Source organism: Octopus bimaculoides, chromosome 8 (assembly GCF_001194135.2).
Source record: "Octopus bimaculoides isolate UCB-OBI-ISO-001 chromosome 8, ASM119413v2, whole genome shotgun sequence".
NCBI lineage: Eukaryota > Metazoa > Mollusca > Cephalopoda > Octopoda > Octopodidae > Octopus > Octopus bimaculoides.
The window spans coordinates 54861622-54875189 of record NC_068988.1 but is presented as its reverse complement, the minus strand read 5'-3'; the positions used below and the strand labels follow the sequence as shown (position 1 = coordinate 54875189).

General features: G+C 35.4%; 1 protein-coding gene across 2 annotated transcripts in view; it reads left to right on the top strand.

Moving 5' to 3' along the window:
• The window catches only part of LOC106882635 (kinesin-like protein KIF9), a 43211-nt gene extending 31829 nt beyond the window's left edge, over nt 1-11382 (top strand). For both annotated transcript variants that reach the window (XM_014933377.2, XM_014933376.2), the window contains 7 exons: nt 2292-2438; nt 3311-3396; nt 4290-4412; nt 6523-6702; nt 8968-9053; nt 9593-9697; nt 11200-11382. In XM_014933377.2, coding sequence (XP_014788863.1) covers nt 2292-2438; nt 3311-3396; nt 4290-4412; nt 6523-6702; nt 8968-9053; nt 9593-9697; nt 11200-11277 — 805 coding nt within the window. In that variant the 3' untranslated portion in view covers nt 11278-11382. The remainder of the gene's footprint in view (nt 1-2291; nt 2439-3310; nt 3397-4289; nt 4413-6522; nt 6703-8967; nt 9054-9592; nt 9698-11199) is intronic.
• Nucleotides 11383-13568: the final 2186 nt, after the last annotated feature.

The following is a 13568-nucleotide window of genomic DNA, read 5'->3' as shown; positions in this document are numbered from 1 at the left end:
GATCTCGCTCGAATGTCTTTACACATGCCACCGCCACAAGTGCCAGGAAGGCGACGCTGGGCACAAGTGCCATCACGATTTCGCTTGCCCCAACAATTCTTCGCAAGCTGAGTTTCGTGTCCAATGAAGGAGACGACGTTGGCATGGGTGCCAGTCGTTGAATTTAATTCGATTTCAATTTCACTTGCCTCAACAGGTCTTCGCAAGTGGAGCTTAGTGTCCAGTGAAGGAAAGGTACGCATAAGTGGACTGGCTGAGGCCTTAGATTTAGGTCTCACTTGGCTTGCCAGGTCTTCTCAAGTACTGGGGTCGATTCATCTGGCTAAAAATTCCTCAAGTTGGTGCCCCAGCATGGCCGCTGTCTAATGACTGAAACAAATAAACAATTCTTTTGTAACGACTATTGTTTATCTTCAAGTCAGTTCTGATTGAGCAGAGTTACGATCAAAGACATTCAAAGCTACAATCATCCCATCTTTTTGTATTTTCAGAACTACATTATATAATGTGTCTTTCCTTTTAAAGAAGATAAGTTATAATTTGAAGGAAATCTTGCTGCTATTTCTAAAAGGTTGAGTGAATATGTAGAGGCTACTTTTTTGGTGTATCTTTATGATTGCCCATTAAGTGTTTAGTATAATTTTTCAGTGTGGAAAAGCTTCTTTTTTCTCTCTGGTTATATCTATTAACCTCTTTCCATGATAATTTGTCAATATTTTCTTTCAGTTGATTCTGTTAAATGCTAAGTGCACAAAGGGAATCATACTTATAACAATTTTTCAATGATAGGTACCAGGCCTGAAATTGTGGGAGAGGAGGTGAGTTAAGTACATTGACCCTAGTACTCAATTAGTACTTAATTTATCAACCTTTAAAGGATGAAAGGCAAAGTCAACTTTGGCTAAATTTCAACTCATAATAATAATAATTCTTTCTATCAAAGGCAAAGGCCGATACAGCTTGATGCCAGTGACAACGCAACTCATTTCTACAGCTGAGTGAACTGGAACAGCCTGAAATTTTGTGGAAGGGAACTAGTCAACTACATCAACCCCAGTAGTCACCTGGAACTTATTTTATCAATCCCAAAAGGACAAATACACCCTTTGGACTTTAAGCCAGATGCTTAAAATAGTTCCATCTATCATTTTCATTGTGAGGGCACATAATTCAGTGTCAGACTTATAATTGTGAGGTTGTGAGTTCAATTCCCAGACTGGGCCATGTGTTGTGTTCTCGAGCATGACACTTTATTTCATGTTGTTCCAGTTCACTCAGCTGTAGAAATGAGCTGCGTTGTCACTGGCATCAAGCTGTATCGGCCTTTGCCTTTCCCTTGGACAACATCAATGGCATGGAGAGGAGAGGCTTGTATGCATGGGTGATGGCTGCTCTTCCACAAAACAACCTTGCCTGGGCTTGTATCTTGAAGCAGAACTTTCTAGATGCAATCCCATGGTCACTTGTGGTCAAAGGGGGTCTTTACCCTTTGCCCTTTACTATAGTTACCCACCTTTTGAGAAATTCACTGGAAGTCAGTACTCTCCTCTCCACCTACACCTTCGTTTTTAAGTGGAACTAAAAAAAAGTTGACTAGTGTTTGACTGAAGAAAGTATCTGTCCTCAGTTCTTTCAGTTTCATTCCCTGTCTAATGGTTTTCAACACAGCCACCAAGCAGAGAGAAATTGTCTGCCCTGTCTTTATGATGGATTCAGCCAGAAGCGAAATCTGTCCTACATTTTGTTATAGACTAGGCACATCATCGTCGTCATCGTTTAACGTCCGCTTTCCATGCTAGCATGGGTTGGACGATTTGACTGAGGATTGGCGAACCAGATGGCTGCACCAGACTCCAAACCAATCTAGCAGGATTTCTACAGCTGGATGTCCTTCCTAACGCCAACCACTCCGAGAGTGTAGTGGGTGCTTTTACATGCCACCGGCACGAGGGCCAGTCAGGCGGTACTGGCAACGCCCGCGCTCAAATGGTGTTTTTTACGTGCCACCTACACAGGAGTCAGTCCAGCGGCACTGGCAACGACCTCGCTCGAATATTTTTTCGTACCATGGGTACAAGTGCCAGTCACGACTACATAATTTCAGGGATGGGTGCACACAATTGAATTGGTTAACTCTAATATTTAATTAGTATGGAAGAAGGAAAGGTAAATTAAACTCATGCAGAATTTGTATTCAAACTGTGCAAGGAAGGAAATTAAGACTACAATAATGAAATAAAAATTGATAATAGTAATAATAATTACAATTTAATTACCTCTTGCTTTAACAGCAGCAAAATAGTGGCTTCAGCACCATCAAGATTTGAAAGGAAATCACCAACTACTGTTTCACCCAATGGTATTGTTGAGAAAAAGTCTGATGAAATAGTTGTCACACCGTCTGACAATATTTTAGAAAAACTAAGTGAAAGACCGGGGTTTGTATTTAAAGTTTCACTCTGTTTTTGTTTTATGATATTTGACAGGATTATTTCTAGAAGTTATGGGGCTAAAGGTCAATTTTTCAGACACATAGCCTTGTTTATTACTGATTTGCAGGAGAAAATGGTACACTCAATTGTGAACCATGTTATGCTTATGACAGATTGATCTATAAGTTGAAGATTCTGCTTGTACTTCAAAAATGCACCTGAACAATTGTTCACAATACTTAGCTACCCAGAATGCACTAACTGTTGCTTGTGTTTATATGACTGTGTTGCACAGCTGCACATTTTATATACAGCTTTGCATACTCATACCCATCGAGGTTGGACCAGTGAATAGAAAAGCTACAAAGCCACTTGATTCTAACAACTGAGACAGATGAGTGTATTCTCTACAGGAAAAAGTACAGATGATAAAAAACATACATGATGGTGGAAGCTCGGTTTCAGTGAATCTTCTATTTATTCCCTTTACAAAGTATGTAGAGGTGATTCATTTATTACAATGTCTTTTTTTTTTTTTTTTTTTTGGAACCAAACGCCTGTGATAAACAAGAATTGATGTATTTATGGACCTGATCCAATAAATTGTAAAAGGAAAAGCATTTAGAGTGCAAAAGCTAATGGTCTTGAAAGATAGTGAAAGGGAATCTGTTAAGAGGAGGTTGAAATTTGTTGTTCTTCAGTTTTTTGATTCCTTAGAATGCTTAAGTAACTAAAGTTCTTGTTTTGTGTATGATTTTTGACTTTTGTGTAAAAATAGAGAAGGGGACATATGTAAAATACTGGGGTTTAGTTTGAAATATGTACTGGTTCTTTAATGTTGCTTATGGTATAATTTCATCATGTACTTTATGTTGCAGCACTCCCCCACAAAGATCTGTTGCCTTTGAAGAATTTAAACATGACCAAGGCAGTGAGGTGAATAAAGAGTTGTCAACAAACAAAGGTAATTTATTTTAGAGAATGGCTAGATTTTCTATTTTGCTCAGTTCACTTGATTGTAAATAGACACTATGGAAAGGTATTTTTTGTTGTAGGTAGCAACAGCAAAACTATATTAAGTGTTTTGTCAGCTTATCTATGAGGTTATCCAGAAATGACTGAGTGTTTTTAAGCAAAATCTTTTAACACTTCATTGAACACACCTGATATGTACCACAGTTAAAACTTTGGCATTGCTTGAAGTGGTAGTGCATCTCTTCTTATTTTTCTGACAAAAAATAGATTTATCTTTCATTCCAGTTACCCTTTATTGACATTTGAAATGGATAATCAAAAAAAAAAAAAACATTTAATGATTTAGATGGAGTCAAAATACATCTAGATAACTTTTTTTCTTCAAAACCAGTCAAATTTTATGCTGATGGAATATTTAAATTGCATGATAGATGGGCATAGGTCAATCATTTATATCCCTTTTTGCATATTAATAAATGCTCAGAACTTCCCGGACAACCCAATATTAATTTATGTCTTATTAATTCTATTACCATTTGTTGATTCAGCAAATACTAGGTTTTGTGATTTTCTTGTCCCAAATTTCTGGCAATAAAAAGTTCTGTTTATTCTTTGAAGGCCTTCATTCATCTGCACTTTATATAGTTTTAGCAAAAATAGCCTTCTTATGTTTTTAAATGAGAGGAGTCAGCTGCTAGATGACTACTGAATTCCAGTTGTTTTATGAGCAAGAACCATAACAGAAACATCCAGTTCGAAGCGTAATTTTTAACCAGGTCTAACACCACTGGTGTTATATGAATGAATTAGTATTTGAGTCTCAGACAGTAGAATCTTTTGATGAAACTAAATGCAATTTTTTTTCCTCCCTTGTTTCTGCAGAAACTCTTAACACACTAAAGAAAAATTATGTAACACTGGCACGAGAAATTAACATGATAAAATGTGAGATTGACAACACAAAATACAGACTTGAAGAAAGCAAAGCAGAAAGAGTAAAGCAAGGTGAGACCTGATTAATATTAAGGCACTATAGTTTGGATGTTATACTAACAGACTACAAACAACTTTTAATACAGATATTGGTTGCCCCAATGTGCTTGGATGGCAATAGGTTCCACTTATAATTTATGGTTCAGTGATTTCAATAATATCTAGGGATCTGAATTTTGAGAGGACAGCATATCCTTCATGGTGAGACCGTTTTTTTTTTTATTAAATTTAGTCTGTAAAAGGAGCTGTGCCCATGATTTTTGCAGGCCTTTCAAGACCTGTGTGTGTGTGTGTGTGTGTGTGTGTGTGTGTGTGTGTGTGTGTGTGTGTGTGTGTGTGTGTGTGTGTGTGTGTGTGTGTGTGTGTGTGTGTGTGTGTGTGTGTGTCTCCTTGTTTTGTCATTCAGCCATGGAGAAACATTACCTTATATGGAAACAGATGAGGGTTAGCAACAGGAAGGTCATCCAGCTGTAGAAAATCTGCCTATATGTAATCTATCTGACCCATGCAAGCATAGTGGACATTGAAATGATGATGAATGATGGTGATTGAACTACAAAACTACAAAAAAATGTATATGTGGCTACAGAAATGAGATTTATCAAAGGTAAAGGGGACAAGCATTATTGTTGGCATGAGGAGAGAAAATAAATGATCATTTTATACTCTACGTCCAGATAAACTGGTTTTTACACAGAGTGATATATAAGAAACAAGTTGAAAATAAGGGTCATTGCATATAATTCCTTTATTTGCTCAAATAAAGGAATGACCATTATTTCTAACTTATTTCTTACACACACACACACACATAAGATATATATAGGTGTGTATCTTTGTGTTTATCCACCCCGCTGCCATTTAACAATTAGTATTGGTTTGTTTATATCCCCATAACTTAGTGGTTCAGCAAGAAAGACAATACAATAGATACCAGACTCTTAATAAGTACTGAGATCAGTTTATCTACTTAAATATCGTCCTTTATCATCGTCATTTTGAATGTTCACTTTGTCATGCTTGCATGGGTCAAGTGGAATTTGTTGAGGTAGATTTCCTATATGGCCAGATACCCTTCCTGTCACCAACCCTCACATGTTTCCAAGCAAGGTATTTTTTCCCCATGGCTGGACATGATCTTCAGGAAAGGTTGGAAATGAACAACACCATTTGTAAGACAACACTTGTTTACAACTAAAACATGATGTGAAGACAAGGAGAAACACACACACACACACATCTATATGACAGCTTTCTTTCAGTTTTGTATACCAAATCTACTCACATGTCTTTGGTTTGCCCAAGGTTATTGTAGAAGACACAAGCACAAGATGCCATGCAGTAGGACTGAACCTGATACCATATGGTTGGGAAACAAATTTCTTAACGACATAGCCTTTTAGCGCTCCTTTAGTGAAGACGTTTCCCTGTGTTAATAAGTATAACTAATTCGGCAAATATTAGCATGAATCTTTTGCACTACACTGAAAATTGAAATAAATACAATATTTGAAAGTGATGAAAACCCAGAACATTGGTGTGTATGAATATAACATAGATTCTTCATCAGTTTATGACGTTACCAAAGTAAAGGAACATTTAATGCAGTTTATGGCTGATTTTGTTCTTAATTATTTACTTACCACACTTCACAACAATGGATGAAGTCAAACAATACCTCATAGTTGATAGCATAAATTGGAGCTTGGCTAGTTTTTCAACCACAGAGATGCTGGTATAAGAACACTCATCTATTTTTGTGTTTGATACACTTCAAACCATTATCCTTGTTTCACATCAATGATGATTATTATTCTTTTTATTTAACCCTATCTCTTATCTAATCCCTGGATCCAGCCTTGACTATCCATTATTTTGTATATCAGGGGTTAAATTATGTAGATTATCCTTTGTGCAGTTTGGGTGATATTTAGTTACTTTTTTTTTTTAGCCATCTCTCTTTTATATAGGCTACATAAATCTGTTTGACATAATTATTTGTTGTATATGAATCGTATTTTGCTCAAACATTATTGTTCTTGCTTATTTATCCTAGTGAAATATCTATCTTTTCGAAAGATGTCCATCTTTGTAAAACTGTTTATATGTTTGTAATATATAGGGACCCTATATAGTGAAGAAGGAGAAGAAGCAATTAGTGAAGAAGAATTCCAACTTGTAAAAACTTTGAAAAATCTCAAACGAGATTATCGTTCCAAATTTGATCAATTAATGGATTTGAAGACTGAAGTGTCCTACTACCAAAATTTGGTGCACCATTGTCGGCAAAAGTTAGTTCAAGGTAAGTGTATTGTCTGTTTTGCTATGAAAGTGCTGGAGATACATTTATTATTAGCTGTCTGTTACAGTCTATAGCATTGGTTATGACAAAAACTTGATGTCAACTACATATACATAATTTATGGCTATGTTTTTTACAAGGCTTCATGAAATACAAACAGAATCAATCTTATATGAACATTGTGTTTTACAGGTGCTAGAAATTTTAAACAGATAATTGATGATTGGGCTGATTTTTTACATCGCTGCAATTACATATGACCACATTGATTCTTTATCCATCTCTGAGTTGAGTATAGAGCTGTGAAAACAGCTATGAGGAGAATTGCATTGGTTTGAGTATGAAGCTGTGAAAATATCTTTGGGAGGGGAATTCATCATGGACTATTACAAACAAGGTCTCAACTTCCTCTGTGTTCTTGTACCAAAAGCCTCTATATTTAAGGCCTTTGTTGAAAGAAAGTTCTAGAAATTATTACATGATCAATAAGTTCTGATTGACTGAAATGGGGTCTGCATGCATGATATACTTGCAATTCAGAAATGGAATTGGAAAAACAAATGCCATATGTCTAAAATGCCCAGACATTGAATAAGAAAGAAGGCTGTCTACTCTCTAGTACTCCTCTGTTTTGCCCATTATATTTTGTTCGAGGTCTTGTGTTGTAACCTGATATAGTTGTTATTTAGATGAAAAATTTAGAAAATACAATTACTAGAATTACTTGAAAAATATCTTCTTATAAAGGGATTTTCCCTCAGAAATTTATAAAGTCTTAATGAATTATATATATTTAACAATAAGATGACTATGAAATGTGGGTGAATGAGATGAGTCATATTCAGTTAGATATGATTGTTCAATAGGAAACTACAGAAAAGCAAAAGAAAGTTCTGCTTGAATATTGGTGTGACTGCAGATTTGCTCTGTAGTTATGTAAACATGAATGAGATAGAGATGTGGAGGAAGAGAATGGAGAACAAGTGTCTCTGTTATTGTGTAGTTTATAAGTTCTTGGATTATCACTAAAACTTTTCTCTCTCAAGCGAGCAATGAGAAAGAAAGAACTTCTGCTTTGTCACTCTGCTTGATCCAACTTCAAAATCTTCCATCAACAATTTCCCAATTAGACGTTAGAAGATCTAAATATGAATAACAGCATGTCTACAGTAAATTTGTGTATATGTGATAGTGGTTGTTGGAATAGCTGACTAAAAGCAGAGTTATGTACCTTGTAAAGTGGTACAAAGCAATGGCTGTAGTGGCAGTAGTAGTGGTTGTGGTGGTGTTTGAACACATTGTCGTATGGTCAGTTACCTCACAAATATTGTAAAACAATACAGCTATTTGAAAGAGCTGATGACATTTGTAATCCAACCCCATCAGCTCCAGTCAAGTTGACCCATGATTACAGCTGGTCTTGCTATGACCATCCCCACTTTTTCTTTGTTGCAGAATCATATTATCCAATGTATTCTTCATGTTTTGTCATTTTATTTTAAAGAGGGTAGGATGTGATTTGATAAAGATTTAGTTGTTATTTCTAACAAGTCAAGCAACCATGTAGAGACATCTTCGTGTTGTTAGCAAAGTGCCTGTTAGCTTTTGATCCAACTTAACTAAATGTCATTGGTGTCTTTTGATCAATGGAATACTCTTTTAAACAATGAAGTTCAGGTTAGACTAAGGTGCCAAACTCTGTGACATTGCTTTTCTCTCTATCCCATGAAAATTGATTTGGTTAACACAATCATAACTGTACAATATTTCTATTTTTTTTCTGATCATCATCATTGTTGTTTTAATGTCTGCTTTTCCATGCTTGTATGAATTGGACGAAGTTTATTATGGAAGATTTTCTATGGCTGGATTCCCTTCTTGTCACCAACCTTCACCTGTTTCCAAGCATAAGCAAATAGTATCCCCCCCTTCCCTGGCCAGACATGCTTTTTCAGACTATTGAAAGTGAATCACACTGTTTGTATAACAGTGGCTTTCATTTACATCTATCATGCGATTCAAAACAAGGAGACACACACACATATTCAACAGGCTTCTTTCAATTTCCATCCACCAAATCCACTCCTAAGGCTTTGGTCAACCTGGAGTTATAGTGGAAGACACCTACCCAAGGTGTCACACTATAGTACTGTACTTGAGACCATGTGGTTTGGAAGTAAGTTTCTTAACCCCACAGCTATGCATGAACCTACAGATGCAAACATGAAATTTTGGTCTAATAGCAATTTTATTTTTTATTCCCAGAGTTTGAAAATTGGTTTGTAGAATGTTTCTTACCAAACGGAGAAGACGTGACAAGTGGCAACCAACGTTTTAAGTTAAATTCATCTGTAAGTATTCTATTTATTTTCAGGATGAAATTCTTTTCCATTTGCACACACTCAGGTGTGTAGAAATTATATTTCAAGATGAAATACAAACATTCTTTCATCTGTACATATGCTTTGATGTGCAAAGGAAGGGAAGCTAACAGACTGAAGACAATGTAGATAGGTATTTCAGTAGATATTATTCTGGTTCATATCAAACCTTCCATGTGTTGTCTCAACCTGAGAATAACTCTGGGTTCCACAGAATATAAACCAATGATAATCTGAGGAGAGACCAGACTCTTAACCTGCTTCATTTGATGTCAGAGAAACTGAAAATTGTAATTGGATTTTCATAAGATAAAAACACAGTTTCTAATGCCAGAAATATGAAGTAGATAATGTAATGATAAGTGTTAACTAAGAGAACTAAATGAATTACAGAATTTAGTCTTATCTACTGGTGATGAGAATGGCAATGGGGAGTTGTATTTATAATGTATTAATAATGTATTTATAATGTATTAATAATATTGGTTGCTTGTAAACTGTGATTTCAGTTGGAGGATGAATTGGAGAAGTTTGACCGGCTTCAGAATGAGCTGCTGTTAACGGAAGAGACTGCTCTTCCTTTCCACAAAGCTTACATGAACACACAACTTAGAGTAAGTAATTCATTCCTAATTTTTGTAATTTTTATTTCTAAACTTTTATTTAATTTGCACACCATGTCACTGATGAATATTATTGAATAAGAAAAACATTGTAATATTTAGTATAGAAATAAAGTTTGAATCTTGTCTGAGGCTATATACACGTATATAAAACAATATATTTGGTGATGATGATAAGAAATCAAATGAAACAGTGTAGATGTCATTCATCATCTTTGTAATTGTTTAACATCCACTTTCCCAAGCTTGCATGGATTGGTTGGAATTTATTGGGGCTGATTTTCTACAGCTGGATGCCCTTCATGTCACCAGCCCTCACCTCTTCCCATGTTAGCTAATATTTTCCCATGACCAGACATGTTTTCAGGGTAGATTGGATATGAATGATTCTTCTTTTGTGATGATGACACTCATTTCTTTTATAACTATTACATGATGTCAAGTCAAAGAAACAAATACAAACAAACACATACATACACATGTACACATATTATGAGCTTCTTTGAATTTCTGATGACCAAATCCACTCATAAAGCCTTGGTCAGCCTCGGGCTATAGTTGCTGGCACTCATCTCAAGGGCTGAGCAGTGGGATTGAACCTGAAACCATGTGGTTGGGAAGCATAAAGAGGGGACTAATAGTCTGAAAATGTATTCCTCTTAGTAGCAATAATTCTTCTTAGCCACTTAGACATTTTTATTTGACTGCTATGGATACATCAATGTCATTGGTTATTTGAGGTAGAAGCTGGCTGAGTCTGCAGAAAGAAAAACAAAACCAGATGGTGGTCTGTGTTGTCATCATTATCATCATTTAATGTCCATCTCCCATGCTGGTATGGGTTGGACCGTTTGACAGGAGCTGACTGCATCAAACTCAACTGTTTGTTTTGGCATGGTTTTTACTGGCTGGATGCAATTCCTGCCACCAACCACTTTACTGCATGAACTGGATGCATTTTTTGTGGCACCAGCATCACAAAATCTGCTCTGGCTTGGTCTTTATGGCTGGATGCCCTTCCAAATGTCAGCAAATATAGAACTCAGATAAAATTTTATGCTGCAAGAAAATTTTTTTACTCTCTCCCAGGTAAAGGTTCATCCCTGTACTGTCAGTATTCTCCTCTCCCCACAGTATTCCATCATAAAAACTTCCCTAAGTTAACAATAGATCATTTATCCATAGCAACATGCCAGAAATGTATGAGAACATTTAAGTCTATAACATGACTAGGAAAATAGTGTACTGCATATTACACCCCATTTTCTTCTTTCTCTAATTCTATTATGTATGTTTACATATCTGGAACAGTGTAGCAATTATACACACAAATAAACATGAAATGGAAATAAGACCAGTGTTAAAATTGTGGTCATACATTCAATTCTAATGTTACAAAATAATTTAAAAGATATTTCCTGTAAACCTTCAAGATAATAAATTCAATGAAACAGCTTAACAAACCAATGTTTATTGTGTTTCTTTATTGACAGAAAAACTTAATCAGAAATACAAACCAGACAAACCAAAGTGAAATTAAGAAAATCATGCCACTCACCAATAAAGCATAGATATTCCATTGGAAATTCCTTCATTATATACAAAGAATGGATAAGAAACAAAAAGGAAACCTTTTTGCAGTGATTGCAATAATCATTAAATTTTCAACAACAATATTTGGTATAAAGCTTTCTTAATTTCTACTGGTAACTGTTGCAAGGCATGAAAGTTAGTTGTTAATGAGCAGAGTCTGTGACTTCATCTAAAGTCTTTGATCAAAATGAATCGTATTTTCATGTGCATGAATGTAACAACAGTATATTTCCCTTTGTATAAAATTTAGTACTTTTTTTTTTTAAATTTCCAGCACTACAGCAAAAGGTAATACCCTTATTGAACAGCATTAACCACATATCCATGCCTGCATATTTCACATGTAAACCATTTCACTTGTAAACAAACCATTGTATCTTTTATGCTGCTAATGTTTGGGTCGCACAAGAATATGACATTTTATTTCTCCTTTCCTAAAAATATTGGGTATTTGTACTTAATCAAAATTAACTAATATTCTGCTATAGTCTTTAAAGCAGAGCTAAGTCCTTGCCATATTAAATCTACAGTTACAACTCGTAGTTCCAATTCTCTGTATGAACCTCTTCAATTTCTGTCATACAAGTTTCCATGTGGAAAGCTGAGTTGATGTCCTACCACTACTTTTGAATGTGTTTGGAAACTGGCTAAATCTTTCTTGTGTCAAGTGTGATTATATATATATATGTAACCCACTGTTGAAAGAATTGATTGCAGTATAAAGCTATTGATTAGACATTTTGCAGTGCTGAGTTCAATTTCTCTCTTATCTGCTTAATGTTTCAGAAACCAGAGATAAATACTAGCCCCTCTGGATTCTTGTGATTTGGAAACAGATGAGCTTTTTTCACATGAATACGACAGAATTTATTATGGCCAGATGTTTATCATACTTAATGTAAATACATTACAAAAAGCAAATTTACTGTTCTATTCGTCTAGAGATAATACTTGCTATGGACAAGCTGTGTTTAAAAACACAATCTGCATCAGAGGCAGATGAAAGTCATCTGAACAGCTGATTTTTTTTTTAGCTGCAGCTTAGTCACTTGTCACATAGTAAGCAAAAATATTTCTTTGATGCTGTTGGGTTTTTTTTTTTGTTATTTGCTGATACTTTGAAGCTCAGACTTGACCATTTAGTGTCAACAGCACAATATAATGTACCCAGTCCATATTGTGAAGTGGTTGGCATTCAGATATAAAAACCATCAAAAAAAAAAAGAAAAATACTCAATAATCCCATTGGCGGGTGTTCCTGTTCTTAGATGGCAAACTTAATTCATCACCTGGATGAGCCTTGGGTACCTTTTAGCAGAGTCCACCTGGATGGGGTTTGAGTATCTCTAGCAGAGTCCTCTCTCTTCCAAATTTTCAGACCAGGCCTTCCATCTGAGGATAGCTTCTTTTTTTTTCTTTCTTCTGAGTTCTGTTTTTTTTGTTTAATGCTGGCATAAGTTAGACAAATACATATTATTGAGGCATTGTTTTACAGCTAGACACCCTCCTGTTGCTAACCCTTACCTAATTTTCAAGTAAGTGAAACTTCCATTCCATTTAGTGATATTTGTTAATGTTTCCCTGTCAACAACTCATCCACTAGGTTTATGCTTCTCCATGCGAATCACAGAATGTAAACATTCACATAGATGTATATACAGACATTTATATATGTATATGACAGGCTCTCACACAGCTCCCATCTATTGTATTCACTCATAAGGAATTAGTTAGTCAGAGTTATAATGGAAGGAACTTGCTCAAGATTCAGCATAGCAGGACTGAACTTGAAGCCATATGGTTGAAAAGCCAGCTTTTTAACCATACAACTTTGACTGCATCAAGAGCAATTCAAATATAATTCATAAATACATCCAATTAAAATGATGAAGATGATACTTCCAACCAACCAAACAGGGAATTTTCAGAAAGTGGTAGACTGATCTCATAACTTTATTTTAACAAACTTGATTACTGCTAATTTCAGGCCAAGCTTAAGCCAACTCTTCCATGCTTCAAGTTTTCTTTATAGTTTTGAGTTATTTCAAAATATTTGAAAAATCTTATTGGTGGACAAAAGTTCTCCTGAATATCCAGTCCTGAATTCTGTTAAGACAGTAAACTTCAGAAATTAAATAGATGCACACTTGTGCATTTAAATTTGTTCATGTAGTTTGCCCCCCCACAAACTATTGTTCACATAGTTTGCAATCCTGTTGCTGTCCTTCATTGGATCAACAAATCCAAGGTACATCTCACTCTTTACACC